Source organism: Lolium perenne, chromosome 3 (assembly GCF_019359855.2).
Source record: "Lolium perenne isolate Kyuss_39 chromosome 3, Kyuss_2.0, whole genome shotgun sequence".
Classification (NCBI taxonomy): domain Eukaryota; kingdom Viridiplantae; phylum Streptophyta; class Magnoliopsida; order Poales; family Poaceae; genus Lolium; species Lolium perenne.
In genome coordinates, this window is record NC_067246.2 from 293057154 (window position 1) to 293079232 (window position 22079).

The following is a 22079-nucleotide window of genomic DNA, read 5'->3' on the forward strand; positions in this document are numbered from 1 at the left end:
AGGACGTCAAGACTCGCCAGTCCGCGGAGGCTGCAGAGTCGGCCAAGACATCTCCTACTTCGCCAAGGAGGTCTACAGGTGCCCCTTCTGCACCAGGAGACTCGGCGCCACGGACTTCAACTGCCTCGTCACGCATGCTGAGAACATCAGCACCACCTTCCCCAAGGTCGGCACGACGGTGAACGTCCACTCCTTTCGCGCCAAGCACAGGGCGCTCGGCATGCACCTCCGCAGCTTGCAGCGGGTGGAGATCTCCGCCGGGCGCATGCCTCCGCTCAAGCCCAAGGCTCCCAAGGGGAGCAAGAGCAACAAGTGGAGGCAGAGCCAGATGGGGTAGGCGGAGTCCCGGACGTGTCTTTGCCGCCTCCTAGTTTGTTGTTGGGATCCCTTTGTTGTTAGCTAGGGATCCCTTGTTGTTATGTTAGTATGATGGTGCTGTGAAGAACCTGTTACTATGTTGGCTGCTGTGTATGCAGCTTATTATCTATCCATATTATCTAGGGATTATCTATCCCTAGTCTACTATATTTTGTTGGCCGTACTTAGTTTTCTTGATTTACTTTGACTGTGAATTTATCGTACATTATCCTGGAGATTTGCTTCTAGATTTAACTACATACATATGGACCAGAGGGAGTACTAGATTTGCTGCCATATTGGGCAAACAACGAGGGCCAAAAGGCACAAATAATTGAAGAAAGTCAGAAATGCAAGCTTCTCTAGATTTTATACTAATTTGGTGAAAAGGACAGAGAGAAAGAGGGGAAAAAGGTGCACTTAATAATGCCAATTTGGGGCCGAGAGAGACAGAACCCAGCTCCTGCTCACGTGCAACCAAACGATTCTCGTCCTGTCCCACGCGGTCCCTTTCTACCAGCCCCACGCGACGCGGGCCCACACGACGCGGCCCCACACGACGCGGCCCCACACGTGACAGAACGGTCAACTAAACGGGAATCCTGCCGTCTGAGCTGCTTCTGCGGGTTTCAAACAAGGGCTTGGGGAAAACTGAGGAAAAACTAAGGAGCTGGGGAAAACTGAGTACAACTAAGGACCTGAGGGCACGAAAATAGAAAGCCCTATTCAATATTCATCGGATCCCAACAAACACAACATGTAGCATTGCAAATAGACGATCTTGATCATGATAGGCAGCTCACAAGATCTAAACATGATAGCACAAGAGGAGAAGACAACCATCTAGCTACTGCTATGGACCCATAGTCCAAGGATGAACTACTCACGCATCAGTCCGGAGGCGGGCATGGTGATGTAGAGCCCTCCGGTGATGATTCCCCTCTCCGGCAGGGTGCCGGAGGCGATCTCCTGAATCCCCCGAGATGGGATTGGCGGCGGCGGCGTCTCTGGAACTTTTCTCGTATCGTGGCTCTCGGTGATAGGATTTTCGCGACGGAGAGAATATATAGGCGAAGGGGCAGAGTCGGGGGACGCTCGAGGGGCCCACCCCATAGGGCGGCGCGCCCAAGGGTGGGGCCGCGCCCCCCTAGGGTGTGGCCGCCTCGTCGCCCCTCTTCGTCTCCTCTTCGGACTTCTGGAAGGCTCCGTGCAAAATAAGACCGTGGGCTTTTGTTTCGTCCAATTCCGAGAATATTTCCTGTGTAGGATTTCTGAAACTAAAAACAGCAGAAAACAGGAACTGGCACTTCGGCATCTTGTTAATAGGTTAGTGCCGGAAAATGCATCAAAATGATATAAAGTGTATATAAAACATGTGAGTATTGTCATATAACTAGCATGGAACATAAGAAATTATAGATACGTTTGAGACGTATCACCTGCCTGAGGAGATTATTCCTAGCTTTGAGAAGATTGGTATGGAGATAGAAGGGAAGACGGATGAACAAAGGAAAACCAGGAAAAGCAAGGTGTGGGGACCTGTACAAGTCGTAAGGCAGAGTTTTAGGGTGGATAGGTTGATGAATGTGATGCAAAAAGCTATGTAATACAAAAGAAGGAGTAATCTAGAGGAACCAAACAAAAAATATGAAAGGTATAATTCAATCTAATGCTTTTCAATCTTTAGATGTTGATTATCTTGAATCTGTGGCTAGGAATGCTCATGTTGATATCTCCGCTATTAGTTCTAGTTGTAAATTTGATCAAGACACAACTAGTGTGTGTATAGGTGGAGGAAAAATAGATATAGTTCCTTCGTCTAAATCTGGTAATACTAGTAGATGTGGTAATCCGGCTAAGTGTGTGTTGGTAGCTGACGAGATTCCTAGGGAGAGCATGGCTCTTGAATCTCGGGAAAGTGCTTTAGTCCAGGGGTAGACCCTATTTTTACTCCTGCTAGCAAAGTGATGGAAAAATATGAGGATTATGAGGATGTAGATGAGAAATGGATAGAGGTCATTAGGAAATCTCAGGGCAAGCACCCCAGGAAGAAGTTTCAATGTCAATTTCCACTACTGCAGAATAGGCCTCTAGTGACAGGCATAAAATGCTTGTTAGTGACAGGCAAAGCGCCTGTCACTAATGACTAGTCACTGGTATCATGTTACTAGTGACCAGCAATGTGCCTGTCACTAGTGTGTGCATACTAATGACAGGCAAAAAGAGATGCCTGTCACTAGTGTGTGCATACTAATGGAAGGCCGCCCATAAGGTTTGGTAGTGACCGGCTCATTATCTTGCATATCACTAGTACGAAATTCCATTATAAAAAAATGCTTTTTCACGAATATTCCAGAAAGCAAAATAAGACATTATACAAAATAAAATGTATTTTCCACAAATATTTCAAATTGCACAACTGGATGTGTACCAATGATACTTTCACATCACCCAATATGACATAACATTTGCACAGAATTTACAATCTATCTCATCAAGCTATTCATGTACATGCTCTCCATGAACTCAATCTAATCAAGCTTTGGAATGCATCTGTTGCTATCCAAGGAAGACATAGGGTTTAGAGGCTTGTCTTGGTGTTGATATCTTTTGTTCCTTGTTCATTCGATACAGATGGTTTGCTCAATATGGTACGAGCTGGTCGAGCATAGCCTCGCACAGTGTTGAAGAAAGGTTGGAGCAGAGCATTTTGAATGAAGAGACGGATAAGGACCCCAGTTCTCTTGTCATACTTTTTGAGAATCTTGACCAAATCTGTAATAGCAAAAGGGAACATAAGCATCGTAGATAATGAAAAATAAAATAAAATAATTGGAGCTCTATAATATCTTAGACAGGGTATAGCGACACATGAGCATACCTAGCGAGAACAGTACAAAGATATAATTGGGGATCCGTAATATATGCAACAATGCACCTTTTTTCTATAAAGTGCAGCAATGCACTTACAAACAAAGCGACCCCACAGAAGTTATGAAGTTACCACACAACACTGCCCTCTGTATGGATTTTTTCTAAAACATCTGCCCCTCTATATGGACGGCCCAATCCACTAGCGAACCAGCAGACACCAAGCAGACCTGATTCGGAGCGAGCGACCAACGATCGAACTGGTACTGGGTATTGAGATGAAAACCCAAGAGGACACGATGCGCTCTGCATCCTTGATTATTTTTCTAAGAAAAATGCCGCTGGTAGCTAGGTAGCTTTGCTAGTCAGTTTTGGAGGGTCTTGTATCCTACCTAGTTTACTTTCCTTCCTCAATTCTTAGTGACCAGTTCAATAGCACGATTTCTTCACTAAAATTATATCGATATTCTAAGTTAGTCAACAAAAAGATTTGGTGTAGCTAAAAATGAAGTGCTGTTTTTTAGTTTGGCCCGCCCAGATATTTTGTAGCTCCACCACAGCCAGACAGTACACACTTTGGCCTATAAATTCAGAGATGTTCATTTAATTAAGTTTACTATAAAAAAATGGCATCAACTTGGTCATATGGTTCTGGCTCGAATTGTTTACAGAGAAAGATAACTACTCTAGGCTACTACAATATAATGATTCTAGGCGACTACAGTAGATATAATAATGCAAACAAAGGTTATGTACAGAGAAAGATAACTACTCTAGGCTACTACAGTAGAATGGTTCTTACAACTTTTTTCAAAAGATATGCAGATATATTAGTCAGTGAATCAACACGTATTTATATGAAGCAACAAGTCAAGGAACATAATCGATCACCTTCCCAAACTTCTTCATGTGCTTAGCCTGCAGCGAGATGGCCACCGACAGGCTGCAGAGAAGCAGGTAATATGCATCATCGGTTAAAAAAAATTCAAACGCTTGTAGCACATATATAGAACCAGAAGAAAATGCCTAACCAGCTGCAGTTCGGAACAGCTGCCTCCATCGACTATTTTAGTGCTAGTCTAAACTACTTATAAAAGCAAGAACTTGGCAGAAACAATTGATCTCAGCCGTTAATTCTTGTGCATCGAACAGTCCGCACCGGCTACAGTGACGAGCACGTACAGAAAATTGTGGAAGAGTGTAGACGAGTAAGTCAGAAAGGTAACACCTTACAAGAAATTAGTCGTGCCTATTGGGACTTGCTTATGAGGATTGCCATTTTTTACTTCGATATCAGGCATTAGATATTATTCAGCATTTAGTTGGGTGTCTTCACTCTGAAATTTAGTAGGATGGTTAGCTTTTATCACAGCGAACTGGTGCTTCATTGGTCTCTGGTTCTTTCTTGTTTAGAGTTTTTTCAATTCATGTTAGGAGTAGAAGACAATATATTGCAGATTGTTATACAGCAGGTCCATTGACACCTACATTTTGTAAACAAGCTGAAGTAGTTCTAGTGGGAATTTAACAGAATCAAAGGCCTGGCCAGCTTGCAAAGATACAGACGCAGGATAGTTTGCATGTCGAGCACGTACAGAAAATTCAGTAAGAGCACCACGATAATAAAATTGTCCATTGATACCTACATAATTTCTTTCAAATTTAGTAAAATTTCTTGATTTCATGCGACAACTCAAAATACTTTTACATCTATTTGTGGTCACACTTGTAGAAGTTCGATTGCAAGCATTCTAAATAATAACTAAAAGAGAATGTAAAGAGTATTAGACACTGAAGTTAGTCTCATTCAGTTATTCTTAAACATGTTTCTGCATAGACTACGGCATTCTACAACATACTGTAATGCAGACTGTATACGTAATCAGGTGAATAAACTATACACATATAAAAACTGTATACCGCCAAGCAAATCAAAATCCATGAACATCGTCAAGAACTACTATGCGCTGACCATAAATAAGTCCATGAATAGTTTGGATATCAGGAACAAGATACATACAATATCATGAAAACAATAAACACAAAAAAGTTACAAAAAGAGGCTTCAATAGCTGAAAGAGAGAGAGCCAACCATGAGAGTCTGACTGAGCAAAACATTTAACTCCGTCAACCGAGCACCCTTTGAAAAGTCCTGCATATGAAACAACATGTAAAAAATATCAAACCCTTTACGTACAGATTGTCAGATACTACTTCCTGAACTTTTGCAAGTGCAAGTCCGCAAGAACCATTATTTCATGTTTACTGAAACTTATTTATGCCTGCAAGGCTGCAACACTGACGGTGCCTAACATAACAAATGATAATCTAATAGAGCTTAGTAATAGCAACCTGCCAATCTCCTTGACAATAAGGACAATCACAAGATATAAATACCTGGTAGGTTTTACCGTGAGATCTTTGAGCAACATGAAGTGAACAGTATGTCCTTGCAAACTCAAATTTATCATGTCCAAGCAAATTGGGACAGAAAAACAAGGGAGAGTGTGATCACGAAAGATCGATATGACCAACACAATGAGATGTCATTCTGCATTCCTTACCGTAACATATTTATCTGGTGATAGATGTCAAAAGGTCTGTTGTCACCTAGGAGAAAACACTGTAAGTTAAATCCCAAAAAAACAAACAAATATGGAGAGTCAACCTCAGACAAGCAGTCAGATATATTATGCGCAGGGTAAAAAGTATAAGAATGGAAAGCCACACATGGCACTTTTAACATCGCAATACAGATACTGAGCTTACACATAGAATATATAAATATCACATGTAACAACTGGTAACAAGAAAACAGTACAACTACGAACTACATCTTCAGGAAAATGGTAAAACTATAAATCTATTTGCATGTTCAAAGTTTTATATATCCATGAGTAAAATAGCACAACAGCACAAGAATCCCCGAGAGAAATTCAATGGGTATATTTAGAAGTTGCAACCTTGACAAAGAGGGCGTCCCAGAAAGCAACACGATGTGGTTGATACTGTGAGCTAGTTCCAGTACAGCGTTTGTCTGTCACAGTTAAATTAAAATAAGGTGCCTGAAGGCTGATGGAAGTGGTGCAGGGTCGGATACTTTCAGAGGTAGTGTGGCTTCGAGGAGCAGTGGTGCAGGGCGCTGACGTCCTCGATTCAGGCAGAGGCGTCCTCGCGTCGGGTGAACGGGTGGCGCGACATTGGAGATGCAGGGCGGCGTCCTAGGGCGGCGGCGTTGGGGATGCAAGGCCGCGCCTGGCTTAGGGCGCCGGTCGCGTAGGGGGAGGGCGTCCATGCATCGGGCGGTGGCGCTGGAGTGGGCTGGCGGCGCGGCGGCATTGGAGGGGGCTGGCGGCGCTGCCTTCGGACGGGGCGTAGGGCGGATGCGGTTAGGGATTAGGAGGGCTCGCGGTAATGGGTCCCAGCTGCGGTTGGGGATCGTACATGGAGCTTGTCGTTCCAGGATGCAGGGAAGAGGCCCAGCTAGCTAACATACGGAGAGTCATCCCATACAGAACGCGCGTGGGGCAGACCGGCCCAGAAATAAGAAGCAACGGGTGGAGTCTAAAAAGCATTTCCGCTAGATTGATAGTGACAGGCTCTTTTGTGGGCTCGTTACTAGCAAATTTTTAGTCCCAGCCCGCCTCAAAAAAAAAACTCAGTGACATCATTTTTTATACGCCTGTCACTGGTATTTTATACTAGTGACAGGCTTATATATGCTTGTCACTGGTACACTTATTAATGACAAGCATAATTTTGCTTGTCACTGATCACCTGGAGGCTATAAGCCTTTCTGCAGTAGTGTTCCTTTTTCAACACTAGAGGGATAACTGCTCCAGGTAGGAAAAAATTCTTAGAGGATACTATTATTCCTTTAAAGGTTGATTATATACGTTTCTAGGAAACTAAGAAAGAGAAATTTACTAAATCTTTCCTTCAAAAGAATTAGGAAATATGAATTTTGAGTGGAATTTGGTGCCTGCAGTTGGTACCGCTGAAGGTATTTTAGTAGGGGTTAATAGTGATGTGTTTGAAGTTATTTCTTGGGAGATGAAAACATCTTCTGCTCGTACAGTAGTTAAGATAAAAAGTTCTGGTATAACCATTAGGTTGACTACAGTATATGGCTCTCCTTATGACGAAGGTAAAGAGGCTTTTATTTTAGAACTCAATGAGTTGTTTTTAAATTGGGAGGGTGGTCCTTCCATGATTGGTGGGACTTTAATCTTGTAAGATACCAAAGTGATAAAATAAATGGTGTAATTGATTTTAAATGGTTAGACAAATTTAATGCTTGGGTAGAAATGTGGGCCTTGGTTGAAATTGGCTTAGCTAGTAGATCTTTTACCTTGGGGAATAATCAAAATAATATGATCATGAGTAGGATTGATAGGATATTTTGTAATAATAGTTTTGAAGCTTTATTCCCTCTATGGAATGCAAGGGATTTACCTAGGCTAGGTAGTGACGATACTCCCATTATTTGGGATTCAGCGGAAGCTACTGCTCCCCAAAAAAGTAGTTTTAAATTTGAAAAATGGTGGAGTACTAGACCTGATTTTATGGAGGTAGTGTTGAAAGTTTGGTCTATCCAAGTAAATAGTAATAATCCCCTTGATATTTGGCAACCAAAAGTGGGGTTTTTAGAAGCCCGACTAAAGGGTGGAGTGCTAATATAGAGGCTGAAATTAGGAAAAGGAAGAAATCCCTTATGGAGGAATATGATGCCCTAGACATTAAAGCTGAATGTCAAGAGCTTCTTGTTGATGAAGTTGATAGGTTTAAACAAATTCTCTCTGAGCTTAGTAGTTTTTGGATTATTGAGGAAATAAAAGCTAAGCAACGTTCTAGAGAAAAGATATCTCTGAAGGTGATAGGAATACAACTTATTTTCATTCTTTAGCTAATCAAAGGAGGAGAAAAAATGATACCTATTTTGGAAGGCCCTGATGGACCTCTTTCTGAAACAAAAGGGATGCTAGATATAGCTAAACAATATTATAAAGAGTTGTTTGGCGCTAAAGATAGGCCTGATATTAGGTGGGTGGAAGACTTTTTCCTGCCTGAAGAAAAAGTAACACTAGAGGAGAATGATATGTTGGGGAGTAGATTTTCTCTAGAAGAAGTAAAAGAAGTTGTGTTTGGTTCTTATGCAGATGGGGCACCTGAACCAAATGGGCTCTCCTTTTTCTTCTACCAAAAGTATTGGGATGTTATAGCTGAGGATTTAATGAAGTTATTTGATGCCTAGTTTGCGGATAGATTAGACATTTTTAGACTAAAATTTGCTATGATTACCCAGATTCCAAAAGAGAATGATTCTAGAAACATAATTTAGACCTATTAGTCTACTAAATTGTAGATTTAAGATTTTTTGTAAAGTTTTGACAAATTGGTTGGCCAAAATTATAGGTAGATTGATTTCTCAGAACCAATCTGCGTTTATTAAAGGCGGATATATTTTAGAGAGTGTGGTAACTGCTCATGAGATTGTGCATGAGGTGCATAAGAGGAAATTACAAGGTTTTGTTTCTAAAATTGATTATGAAAAAGCATATGGTAGAGTAAATTTAGACTTCTTATATGAGATTTTGCAACTTAGAGGGTTTAGCCCTTTTTAGATTAGACTCATTAAACAGCTTACCAGAGTGAAAATCAATGAGATAGAAAGTGATTTTTTCCTTACTGGTAAAGATTTAAGACGGGGGGTTCCTTTATGCCCTGGTTTGTTTAATTTTGTGGTTGATGTGTTCTCCAAAATGCTTTTCAAAGGAGGTAGGGGGACTAATCAGAGGTTTATTTCCTGAGTTTGTCCATGGAGGTGTAGTATGCCTCCAATATGCTTATGATACCCTACTTTTCCTAGAGAAAAATAGTAGAATTGCAACTAATATGAAGTGGATTCTGACCCGCTTTGAACAGATTTCTGTTATAAGAATTAACTATCATAGAAGTGAGTCGATCCCTATTAATGTAGACATTCTTAGAAACTTTTGGTTGTGTCTTATGTTCTTTCCCAATTAAATACCTTGGGATCCCTCTACACTATGATAAATTGAGGAGAGAGGATCTACAACCATTCATTGATGCTCTCCTAGGTAGAATGTCTGGTTGGACAGGACAATTTTTGTCCTCTACAGCTAAAAGGGAATTAGTTAGATCTATCCTGACTAATATTCCTATTTATTTATTATCCTTCTTTAAATTCCCCAAGTGGGCTTTGAAGCTCATTAACACTCGGTTAGCAAACTGTTTGTGAAATGATGAGGTGGGTAATAATAAGATTCATCTAGCTAATTGGCCCTTTATTTGTATGAGAAAAGAGTTTGGAGGTTTAGGTATTCCTAACCTACAAGATCTGAATGTTTGTTTGCTTAGATCTTGGGTGAAGAGATATATACAGGGTGGAGGGGCTCTATGGAGAATAGTGATAGAAAGTAAATACAACACTACGAACCCAACTATACTTTGCTGCCATGATACTCATCCATCAACCTTTTGGAAAAGGGTGATGGGAGCTGCAGAGGCAGTGAGTTTTGGTTACAAGTGGAAAATTGGAAATGGTAGGAGTGTTAGATTTTGGGAAGATATTTGGTTTGAGAATACTAATCTAGCTGATATATATTTTGTCTGTAACCAACAAACTAAAACAGTTTGTGAGGTGAGGGATGAAACAACCCTGAGATGTGATTTTAGGAGAACTTTTTCTAAAGAAATGATGGTACAATGGCAGGAACTAGTAGCTATTGCTAACACTGTAAATTTAAACTCTAAGGATGATCAGCTTATCTGGTTCGTATGAAACAAATGGTTTATATTCTTCCAAGTCTACGTATGCTTTAGTTCATTTTAGAGGTGTTACTCCCATTTATCTGCATGCAGTCTGGGATTTAAAAGTCCCTCCCAGAGTCCAGGTGTTTCTCTGGCTATTTTTAGAGAACAAAATCATGATTAGGGATAATTTAAGACAGAGGTTTCCAAAACCTATGGAATGTTCCTTCTGCAAAGAATTTGAGAGTGTGCATCATATTTTCTTTGATTGCATTGTGGCCAAAAGTATTTGGCTTTTAGTCGAAAAATGTTTTAAACATAAGGTGGATAAACACTTAGATGTAGCTAGTAGATGGCTATGTAATAAGAGGTTCTTGCAATTTAATTTCATCTCTTCTGTTATTTTGTGGAGTATTTGGAATTCTAGGAATAGCATAGTGTTGAATAGACTGACTTGGGTGGATTTGAAGTAGGTGTGGAGAGTAATACGTCATATCTGAGGAACTGGAAAGTTCCTTTCAAGGATCAAACATAGAAGGAGGTGGATTCGTTTGTGGAAATCTTGGTGAAACTAATGACATCAAGCTGAAGTGCACCATCTTCTAGTGGATTTTCTCCTGAACTCCTACCTCCAAGATCGGGCATGGTGAGAGAGTTTTTTGTCTTACCTGAAGGAGCATCCACAGGAAGAAGCATCGGCCCACGTTGTGATGTGATGTTTGTTTCCAGAAGCTGCTAGTTGTGATTTTGTTCCTGGTGATGGTGTTTGTAGGTGGTGAATGTTGTCTTAGCTTGTGACTAGAGAGTTGGCGTGCTTTTGCTGGTGCTGAGCTGATGCATTTTGGTTCAGTACCCTAGAATGGGCTGGTAGTTGTTAGGTTTCAAAACTTGTCGCTCTGGTTCAGAGCTGCGGCTTTGTTTGAGCATCCCCAGTGTGTGTTTGAATTTGGTTTGGCTGAACATTGGTTTCGCTTATGATATAAATGGAACCGGAGAGGCTGTCTTCCTGTGAATCTAAAAGAACGCCTAGCCGGTTCCCCACGAGTGGACACCAATCTCTTGCACGCGTTGGCACCTGAGTGATGGCACGTCTCCCCGCGCCGAAATGAATGCCACGCCGTCCAGTCTGTTGTCGTCTCGTCCATTTAAGTTGTGTTGCACTGCTCGCATCCCTCACTGATCTCCCTTGAACTTCTGCGTTGCAAACCCTACCGTAGATCCACAACCAGCGATGGCTTTCGGCGACAAAGGGAGCAGCTCTGGTGCCGGTAGGCCGAGCCTCACGCTCGACAAAGCCATTGTCCTTTTGAACAATGGTGTCCTCGTGCCGCCACACACGAGGCTCCCGCACGACTAGAAAATCACCCTCGGGGCCCTGGTTGTGTCGTTGGTGCCAGAAGGGGGAACCACTGACTGCCAAAGAAAGCGAGCTCTAGGCAGGCATCTTCGAGGACGAACGGTAGGTGGCAATCGCGCGCTTCGTCCGGACTTACCCTCTGACACGACATAACCGCGCGGAGCGCCCCCGTTGTTCGTACGAGCGCATCCTCGACTCGGTGCTCGCCCACTACAACTACGTGTGCCAAGGTCCCTAGCCCACGCCTCGCATCTTTGGTAGGGCAATTTCTCCGTCGCGCTCATCCTCGTCGCATACACCGCGATGCCATCGACGCCCTACTCACAGGGTTCATCGTGGCGCGGCCGCTCTACCAGAGATGTGGCTTTCCGGCAGCCGAAGCCAGGGCCCCGCTATGGGGGTGTAGTGTTCTGACATCCGAAGCCAGAGCCGTCATCCCCACCAAGGGGCCGCCTCTTCCTCCGACGCTCCTAAGAAGTTGCTACCATCGCCGCAGAAGAAGGTGAACGAGGAGGAGCCGGAGGCGGGGGGCCAATATTAGCAGGCGCAGATGTTGCTCCATGACCCTCACGATTCGGCGAAGATCCCTGACCTGAGCAAGGTGCTCCACAAGTTGTCAACATGGCTCCGGCAGCGACGCAGGGCTTTGGCGAGGCGTGGTTGGAAACGTACCTAGGCATGACCATCGAACTAGCTGTCTCCGACTTCGACTTCTCTGACTCCAATTAGATTTGATTTATTTTTTAGTAATTTTTGTTTAAATTTGTAATATAGGCCTATGTTTGAATGAAAATCGCTGCCTTTTGTGAATTTGTTTGAATTTTCCCTGACCCTAAATTTTTTTAGGGTGCACCGGTGTAGGAGCCCCTCCTTAAATGGAGGGTGCAAGGGCCGGCATTGCTAATGCTGATATCTATTTGAGATGCACCGGTGAAGATGCTCTTAGCCATGAGCAAGATGCCAACGTATATGTCAGTATGTCACTGTTGAGTGTAGGGCATCAACACATGGAAAGAATTATAGGATGACATGGTTTCAAGGTTTCTTTCTTCTTCCTTTTTAAGAAGCCGGCAGACACCCGGGATTGTCACGCGAAAGCCAGAGCCGGCTGACGGATATCTTTGTTCCAAATGTGGGTTGCCTCATTTGAGGTTAGGGCATCTCCAGCGGGGCGATACAAACGGACGATCGTCCGTTTGCGTCTGCAAGGACAAAAAATGCCCTCCAGCGGGGCGACGTAAAACGTCCGTAGTGTCCGTCCTGACGCAAACGTGGACCAAATATGCGTCAGGAATGTGTCTATGCGGACGCGTCCGCGCGTCCGTTTGTGTCCGGTTGGGCTGCATGCAGCCCTCTCTCTCCTCCTTTAATCACGCATGCGCTTATTCCTAACCACACAAACAAAATCTTTCCCTCTCTCTCCTCTCTAATCACGCATGCGCTCAAATAAATGCGTCCCTACCGCTGGAGAAGGGCAGACGCATGCGGACATGCGGATATTTTTTGTGTCCGTGCCCGACGCAAACAGACATAAATATGCGTCGCCCCACTGGAAATCCCTTAGAGCATGTCTAACAGACCCCTTAAAAGGGCCAAACCCGTATAATAACCGCTGAAATACGGGTTTCGGCTCTACCCGGCCGTCTAGCAGACCCCGTAAAAACGGCCCCCAGTCCAATTTTTGCTGTTTTCGATTACGGGGCGGGTCTTCGCCCCCTACTTGTACGGGGTGGGAGCGGGGATGGAGGGCCAACCCCTCACTCATGGCGTGCTGAACTTTCAGAAAAACACAACTTGTACCAGACTCGCCGGATGAAGCTCCCGCCCAACCAGCGCGTGCCGCCGCCGCCTTGGCCCTCTCCGGGCGTTCGTATGGGGGAGCTGGGCCTTCGCTCGTGCTCGCGCGTCGGCCGGCCGGAGAGCAGCCACTCCCGCAGCGCATCCGCGTTGGCGAGCTCGGCCTCGTGCGCGTGCTCGCGCGTCGGCCGGCCGGAGAGCAGCCGCGCTTGCCGTCTGGGCGAGCTGGGCCTCTCCGCGTCCGCTTTCGTCTGGGCGAGCTGGGCCTCTCCGCGTCCGCTTTCGTCTGGGCGAGCTGGGCCTTCGCTCGTGCTTGCGCGTCGGCCGGCCGGAGAGCAGCCACGCCCGCAGCGAGTAGCCGGCGTGAAGCTCCCCTGACCTCTGTGCGTACGCGCCGGCTTGAGGAACTTTGCTCAGCTGTTGCCTGCCTTGTCCCCAGCTGCCAAATGGGCCAGCCGTTAAATTGAGCAGATACATCATACATGATTGTTGATTTCGAACTGGCGTGGCGTATTGGAATCATCTCCCTGTAGCCCAGATTTGTGTATAATAAAGCGGGATTCAATAGCCGACCTCGCCGGCGGGGCAGCGTGCAGGGGCGGCGGCTGGCCGGAGCGGGGCAGGGCCTGGTGCAGGGGCCGGGGCGGGCGGGGGCGGCGGGCAGGGGTAGGGGCAGGGGCAGTGGCTGGAGGAGGAAGAAGAGGAAAAAAAAGAAAAAAAAGTTGATTTGGCATATTCTAGGAATATGCCCTTTTACAGTTCAGGGATACGGGTTCTGCTAGCTCATTCGAATTTTTGGCCGGCGAAAAGTGAATACAGGACCCTCTACTCGTGTTTTAAGGGGCGAAAAAATATAGGGCCTGTTAGACATGCTGTTAGGCTGTTATGATAGCGAGCACTTTGACATGTACCATAGACTGTATCAGTCCGATAAACCAGCTATTTAACACGTACGGTGAGCGCCGAGCCGGGCATCGACTTCACCCCAAGACATTGGTATCAGTCTATCAGATATCAGCACCTCCGTACGAGTATTGGGAATCGTTGCTAAATGGTTCGAACTTATCTTCATCGGAGCTGCTACTTTTTGGAATAGTGTTGGCCGGCGGAGACAAAACCACGGCGTTGTTCGGTTCTGGAATGCGGTCGCAGTCCGATCCTTTCTTCAACCGCTTCCTGCAAGGCCTTTCCTGAATGTTCCTCATTCTAACAGCAGCTGATAGCTTCAACATGCCTAACAGTATTAGCTGGAACTAGTGGGCATACGTGAAGTAACATTGACAAAAATGCTAGGCACAATAGGCAAGATTCACTGACATTGTTGAGTGCTGGACAGCAACACATGGACGACGTGTTGGCTGTTAACTGCCTACCATTCTACTGCTGGACATCTTTATCAATCGAATGAGGGTAAGAATTTAAGGGTTTTTTTCCATTGAAAATCATGAATTCAAGAATATTGATTGGACTGATAACCTGTAGTGAGGTTTTCCTCAAGAATTCTTACCCCCTCTGTGGCTCTCTATCTACTGACTTCCAGTACAGCCTTACATTTTACAACAATATTCTGCAAGCACAGAAAGAATGAAGAGTGCACTCCATGCAGCGGGAAAAAAGAACAAATATATGATTCTACAGCTGCACAAAGCTTTTGCCCTTTTTAAGCATCAACAAGAATCGCTTATCTGGAGCCAAAATGCAATCTAATGTACCGCTAGCGAGTGGCAGTTTATCTTCAACCTATGTTTCACATGCTTGCTTCGATCTCCTTGGGACGCCACATGGTCTTTTGGACGCAGAGCAGCCCCTCGTTGCCCTTGGTGTAGGTCATGCGGACCTCCCACTGTAGGGACTTCGCCATGCCTTCGAGTTCGCTTACTGTTTCTGCATTATCCCGCACGATCAGTTTGCCTTCTGGCCTCAATATCCGGTCAACCTCAGCAAACACTCCTAACAGTTTGCATCTGCAACCAAACAAAGAAATTCCATGATAAGATTCGATTATGTGCAACGGGTATTATACCATGCACAAACATGTCTGCTCATACACAAGAACCGTGTAGGACTATGACCCATTTGGTTGCATGAATTGTGAAACCCAGGAGTAGTATAAACAGATGGATTGGGTGGTCTGTTCACTGGACTCCCAAAGGAATTGGATACGTGGGAATTGCACACAAAGGAGTTCGGATGCACTATAGCAAATAGTACAAGACAGCTGTGGAATTCTAGCACCCTCCAAAACGTGGAGGAAAGAGAAGTTTACCAAACCACTTTTAGGATCTTCCCTGAAGTCGAATGGCGACATAGAGAAAACTCCTATAGGATTTCAACTGAGGCCTATTTTTTTAGCTAGACTATTTGTGATGGTCAGTTTGGTTTCAGTGCATTGCTCCAATAGCACATATATTTACAGAAGAATATACTAATGATCAGTTGGTAGAAGAGAAGTATTCAACGAGATATTAAATCCTAGTCAAATGTGAAGCAAATAAATTCATCTCACTTCAATCAAAGGAGTTCGGATGCACTATAGCAAATAGTACAAGACAGCTGCGGAATTCTAGCACCCTCCAAAACGTGGAGGAAAGAGAAGTTTACCAAACCACTTTTAGGATCTTCCCTGAAGTCGAATGGCGGCATAGAGAAAACTCCTATAGGATTTCAACTGATGCCTATTTTTTTAGCTAGACTATTTGTGATGGTCAGTTTGGTTTCAGTGCATTGCTCCCATAGCACATATATTTACAGAAGAATATACTAATGATCAGTTGGTAAAAGAGAAGTATTCAACGAGATATTAAATCCTAGTCAAATGTGAAGCAACTAAATTCATCTCACTTTGATTAAACCAAAGCTGCTAGCAAGTATAAAGAAACTGTGTTCACTGAGACAAGAAAATACTGACCTCTTTTTGAGCTTGGAGAACAGATGGTCTGCATGTAGGAGGTCATATGTTCTCGGATAAGTGCTGAAAGATTCACACCAGTCATGATACATTCCAAACAAGCCACGCTCATAAACGATGGGCAGTGTGTCAGGTGAATCAATTGGTACGATATTCATAACCCAGACTTGTTTTTGGTCCCTCAGAGCTGCAGCAAAACTGCAAAATGTGACCATATAAAATATCATTAGCTAGAATAGAAATAAAAAGGTGCGAAAATGCATTCTCAGTATGGGTCTTGAATGAAACATTTCAAAATGAGTGAATTCCGATATCAAATGCATCATCAAGAGATAGAAAAATGGTTTTACATCTTCCAAGACTTGAATGAAAAATGGAATAGTGGCAAGTGACATGTGGACAAATTGTCCTTGGATAGCACCAACACAATAGAAATGTAATGCATTTTGATAATTTGATGTATTATGATACGTTTTGCAGCTTAAAACAGGCTTTGGTTTTTTTCTTCAATGCTAAATTTCATCTCATTTTCCTAAGTTACTTGAGCCAAACATTGGAGATATAATCTGTATATTGTCCCTGTGTAATATGACTATACTCATATTATTTGTTCAAGATCAAAAGCAACCCAATTACTTACCCTCCATATACGGCTCTCATGTCCATGACATTTCTCACTTTAGACCAGTCAATTCCCATGCCATTCACGTATGATTTACTGACAACCCGTTTCCAGTGTGCATAATCTGCCTCGAAGTCTTCGTTCCCTGGTTTTCCATAAACTCCAACATGAGAACCATCAATCCAAAAGGGGGTCTTTTCAAGCCGTTGAGGCCATGTCTCTGGCCATTTTGACCCTCTTACTGATGGACCAACAGGCAATTTGTGTATGCACGCTTGTAAAGGTACATTCCTGCAAAACACAAGATTGTTTAGTAAACAAACATATAGTTCACATATGTAAATATATATAAGAGCCCTAACCATACCATGCAGCATCTGCATCATCAGTTTCCTTGCATAATGGTGGGCTGTCTTCTGGTCTTTTCTCATAGCAACTGTTGTCCATTGGCTTCTGATATATGGCCATACCAACTTGATTCAATGTATCCTTTGTTTTCTTAACCATTTTCCAGCACATGGATTTGGTCAGAGAAGACATGGCTGAAAAGAGTAAGCAACTGTGTTAGATCTGGTTCACCTGTATGCTGAACGAAAAACTCCCCAGTTGGTCCATAGTATGTGTTCACTGTACACAAATAATAGGCCTAGTTCTTTCATGAAGTTGGGTGCATCCAATGCTTAGCAATAGGTCATTGTACATGTAACAATAAGTAGAAGGCCTTGTAGGTAGAGTAGTTTAAGAGAATTTTCAACATCTGAACCTCTTTTCCGAGCAACAGCATTTTTTACCTAATATATGGATTGTCGTGCAGTGACGGAAAGAAAATATAGCATAATCATTCAACAGAGGTGGTAAGATATTTTGGTCTGATGTACCAAAGCAAGTGAACAGCTACTGTACTGATGGACTTGAACTATTCTACAGACCTGAGGGAAACTATTTTAGATTGTGGCGTGCTTTTGCGTTGCGCTGGGCTGGGCTGTTAGCGAGTTCAGTTTGCTCCTGGAGGGAGGTGGTGTTGAGTAGGTTAAAACCTGGTTTTCTAGCTAGGTTAATCAGTAGCAGCTTTTGGGTGTGTTCTTAGGTGTTTTTGTGTTTCCTGCACCTGAACACTGGTTTCATTTGTGATGAAATGGAACCGGGGAGGCTGTCTCCCTGAGAATCTAAAAAAAAAAAAAAACAGGATATCTCTGTTTCGGTATGTGGTCACTGTTATTGCAATAACCTTCTGTATCACAGTACGACTGAAATTAAAAAAGGCATTCAGTACAATACCATTCCAAATCTCAACATCTTCAGGGAGCTTTTGGTAAACAGGAGTTGCAGACCAGACAAAGTAGCCACCAGGACGCAGTAGCCGGTTCAATTCCAGCAAAAGCTTGGCACCTGAAAGTAAACAGTTGGAAACATCAATTACTTCTCCAGGTTTCCCCCACTTCAATTACTTCTCCAATTGGAAACATCACCATGTAGTCAGTAGGAGATAAAGGGAAAAAAATGCCACCAGCATGACAAACCTTCAATGTGCCAAGGGACTCTGCAGCGAGCACAGTGAATGGCATCAAAAACCCTGCTGGGGTATGGAAGTCTCTTAGTGCCCATTACAGCTGATATTGCTGGAATTCCTCTCTCCAGCGCAAACTGTACTTGAGCTTCATGCTCATCTTTTGGAGCAAATGACATGGTGAGCACATCTCTATCAAACATGTAGCCACCAAAGCTGGCAACTCCACAACCAACATCAAGGATGACACGGCTTCGTTTACCCCATGCAATGTCAGGTAATGCCTGCACAAGTAGTTTGACCAAAGCAGGTAAATGCATAGAACAATAGACTGGACAAAAACAATGTGATTAAATACTTGAAACACACAACATGAAATTTCATCATCATTATCTGGAACATGTGCAAACTTGTTTAAGGGAGTGATAGCAGCACTTGCTTGAAGCTTATGTATTTGGAACAGTATTAATCAATCATTGATGTGTGCAAGTATAAGGCATAGTTGGGGCAAAGATACTAAACCTGCTGAATAGTATCGATATAGTGGAGTGCGCCATTCTTGAACTGAGTCCCGCCCCCAGGAAACAGAAGATGGTCCCCAGAAACTTTAACCCAGTTTTGATGGCCCTTGTACTCTGCAAGCTTGGTGTGAGGGACGTTACTGTACCATACCTGCAAACATAGTGCTACTTGTAATAAGCAAAAAGATTCTTGATCAGCTAAAGATTACTCAGTGGTATGGGAACATCATGAAAAGACAGAAGTACCTTGTCCCTGCTCATGGGCCACTCGATGGGGCGCTTATAACCTTCCGGAAGTGGAACAAGGCAAGTCGGAGGCTCTTCAGGGCAATGCCTCTCACGGTGTTCATAATGTTTTGTAGAATGAAGTTTCTTGATGGCCTTCTCATTATCGAGGCAAGGTATGAAATCTGTCACGGCAATGCTCTTACATAATTTCCAGCTATAGGTGATTGCATCACCTGAGGGTTTAGATGATGCTTGAGCCTCCTTCTCATTCTTTGACTCTGCAGCCTGTGTAGGGAATGACCCATTCTCGGTATTCGACTCCTTCAGAAGTTCAGCTTGAGCTCCATCAGGAAATACCTCATTAGCTTTTGCAGCCTGTTCCTTCTCCCCACTCTCTTCCACTTTCTCCTGGATTTGAGACTGTTCAGTTACATCCTGCATGGAATCATCTTCGGACTTGGCTTCTTGGTCTTCCTTCTTCTCCCCATCAGATTTTTCAGCATCGTTTTCAGTTGTGGTGTCATTGTCTTTCCTCTCCTCGGTCTTCTCCTCCTCATCACCAGACTGCCCAGTCTCCCCACCCTCCTTAGCACTCTGCCCTCCTGACTTTCCATTTGCATCATCAAACGAATCCTTACTATCTTCCTTTTCTTTTGATGCTTCCTCAATCATCTCCACAGGCTTCTCCATCGCGTTCTCAGTGAACTTCTCTTCCTCGGGAGCATCCCTGTTACTATGAGACTCGTCTGGAACATTATCATTATTGTCGGTATCCTCGAATTTCGAGGAACCTTCAACAGCATTGCTTGATGCTGTCTCCTCGGTTGTGCCAAAGTCAACTTCCGCGCGTTGATCCTTCACCTCCGACTTCTGATTCGACGAAACCTCCACCGGCTCCGACTTCTTGTTCGACGGAGCCTCTACCGGGAAGACGGTGGACGATGTCATCATCCAGGCGCCGACCACACAGAGCGCCACAAACACGGCGACGGTGGTCGTCGTGCACAATGACGAGGACGGGGACGAAGGCCGCCTGGCGTCCATCTTTGCACCTCTGCCAAATGCCATCAGTCCAACTCTCGCATGTACAGGACCGCCCGCACTGCACGCGGCTCGCTTATATCAACTCGACCGACCAAACAATCGCGGCTGTCGGAGCTTCGCTGCTTTCGGCTGCACCAGCGCGCACCTAGGGGAAACTACACATCGTCAGAACTCGAAACATTAGGAATTTATTTATAACAATCGCCGGATCTAAAGAAGGAAACACTGGATCTGCATAGCTGTCCCAGCTCAGCAACGCCCAAATATAAATGCTAAATTTGCTATCGGTTTCTTCTTTCCTACTATAGGCCACTAAGGCAACGCCATCCTAGTAGAAGAAAAGGCAAGCAAATCGCCCCGTATCAGCATACACGGATACTTAATTAACTACAAAGCGCGTGCATTAACGCACAGGAAATCTGGCGAATTCCATTCCTTGCGCAAATCGCAATCGGATCTGCGGCCTGAGCTAGCTGGGTCCGAGTCTAATAGCAGCAAGACTCCATAGCAAAGGGTGCAGTAAACCACTAGCCAATCAGTTCAATGAACATCGACGAACGAGCAAGCTAGAGCTAGATCCGCTCCGGTAGACGGGAAGAGGGAAAAACAGAGAGGCTGCAAAGCAGAGGCGGTGGATTCGTACCTCGCCGGCCGGGGAGCTGGGCTCCGGCTCCGAGCGGATCTCGAGGGGAAGAGTGAGGGGATCGAGGAGGCGGGGCGTCCTTGGATTCGCGGCGGGCTCGCCGCGTTATAAAGGCTTATTACAGCTAGCGTGAGGGAGGAGCGAACAGTGGAGTGTGCCGAGCGTGTGACAGTGTGAGTGTGAGAAGGAGATGGCTCTGGTTTTGGGGGTGGGAACGGCATTAGCTCGGGTTAAATTAGTGTGAGAAATGTTGACTAAAATTGATTCACGTGTTGGCATCTTTGCAGATTTGCCCTTTAAAGCTGGCGTTATTAAAATAGCTGGTCTAGTACTTATCTTCAAGTTCTAGTTGCCCAGCAATAATTGCCCAAATTTGAGTTATTCCACTTTTCTTTCTGAACTTCAACTTCTCAAGCCACAACAATTTTTCATGCAACTTCAATTTCTTTCACTTTCATGACTCATGCGACACACATGATAGGAGATCATAAGCCAACAAAAAGCATGCACCTTCTCTTTGGGTTTTGACCAAGAATTTCATGTTGTTTTAATTTTAAACAGAAGTTCGAACAATACCAATGGCCATGTCCACGTCTAACATGTGGTAAGTGTGGTTGCGAAAAGGAATTGTGAATTTATATAGCCCTAAATTGTCTGATTCCAAACTCGATTGGGGAAGCACCATGTCTGCTCTCGTTCTCTCCTCCATTTCCTCTTGCCCTTGAACAATAGTTGACCGAGAGCCTCTTCGCCCTAGGCCAAGCCGAGGCCATCTCCAGCGGCGATGTCGTCTGGAGATGGTTGAGGCGAGGCGTCAGCCATCATCCTTTTGCATATTAGGTATGAGTTTAGAATTAGTTTAGGTTTTGAGTTGTTTCCCATTTGTGGAGACTAGCACCATGCCAAGGGGATTGTGGCCGCGAGCGCATCCAAACTGCATTCCGTGGTCGGCTGCATTTTTGCTTCTTGTCGTTGTGCTCCGGTGCACGGAGCCGATGACAGGAAGGATTTCTTCTGCAGTGCCTCTATGGAATAAGCTCGATGTGCAGCCTCCAGATCTTGAAATTAAGATCGTCGCTCCTCCTCCAATTTTGTCTACTCTATCTCGTCGCGTTGGAGGCGGAAGATGGGGTGGAGCGGAAGGCTAGAGCTCTGAGGTTGTTGTTGCAGCTTGCCCTTGGAATTCAATCACAAAGGCCTGGACTGCTGATCGCGGGATTCATCCACTATGTATTGTAGTGTTAGGTTGGCGCCGCATCATCTTCTACCTCTAGGCCATGATTCAGTTGTTGGGGGATCTTCGATCTCAGAGTGGCGCTCCACGCCGACGGTCGCCCAAGTGGCAAAATCCACCTTCACTTCAGCCTCCTACATAGATCAGTTCCCCCTCCTCTGGCCGGCTTCGTCGGTGTCGGGAGGAGTTAGGAACCCGATATATGCATGGAGTTTT

General features: G+C 44.5%; 1 protein-coding gene and 1 long non-coding RNA gene across 4 annotated transcripts; both read right to left on the reverse strand.

Moving 5' to 3' along the window:
- Positions 1–2813: 2813 nt before the first annotated feature.
- Positions 2814–6638, reverse strand: LOC127345174 (uncharacterized). 2 transcript variants are annotated; one of them, XR_007878483.1, is made up of 4 exons: positions 6192–6638; positions 5321–5828; positions 4120–4171; positions 2814–3132 (listed from the first exon to the last, which is right to left on the reverse strand). It is a non-coding gene; the product is annotated as an uncharacterized lncRNA (long non-coding RNA). The 2 variants fall into 2 exon arrangements; XR_007878482.1 differs by having other exon boundaries at positions 5321–6638.
- A 7929-nt stretch (positions 6639–14567) lies between these two features.
- LOC127345173 (probable methyltransferase PMT24) lies at positions 14568–20828 on the reverse strand. 2 transcript variants are annotated; one of them, XM_051371608.2, is made up of 9 exons: positions 20630–20828; positions 18961–20131; positions 18716–18865; positions 18207–18477; positions 17965–18075; positions 17054–17228; positions 16705–16977; positions 16065–16262; positions 14568–15120 (listed from the first exon to the last, which is right to left on the reverse strand). In XM_051371608.2, exons 2-9 carry the CDS (start codon positions 20008–20010, stop codon positions 14904–14906), a joined length of 2445 nt encoding a protein of 814 aa, XP_051227568.1. In that variant the 5' UTR covers positions 20011–20131; positions 20630–20828; the 3' UTR covers positions 14568–14903. The 2 variants fall into 2 exon arrangements, with proteins under 2 accessions (XP_051227568.1, XP_051227569.1); XM_051371609.2 differs by having other exon boundaries at positions 18961–20141.
- Positions 20829–22079: the final 1251 nt, after the last annotated feature.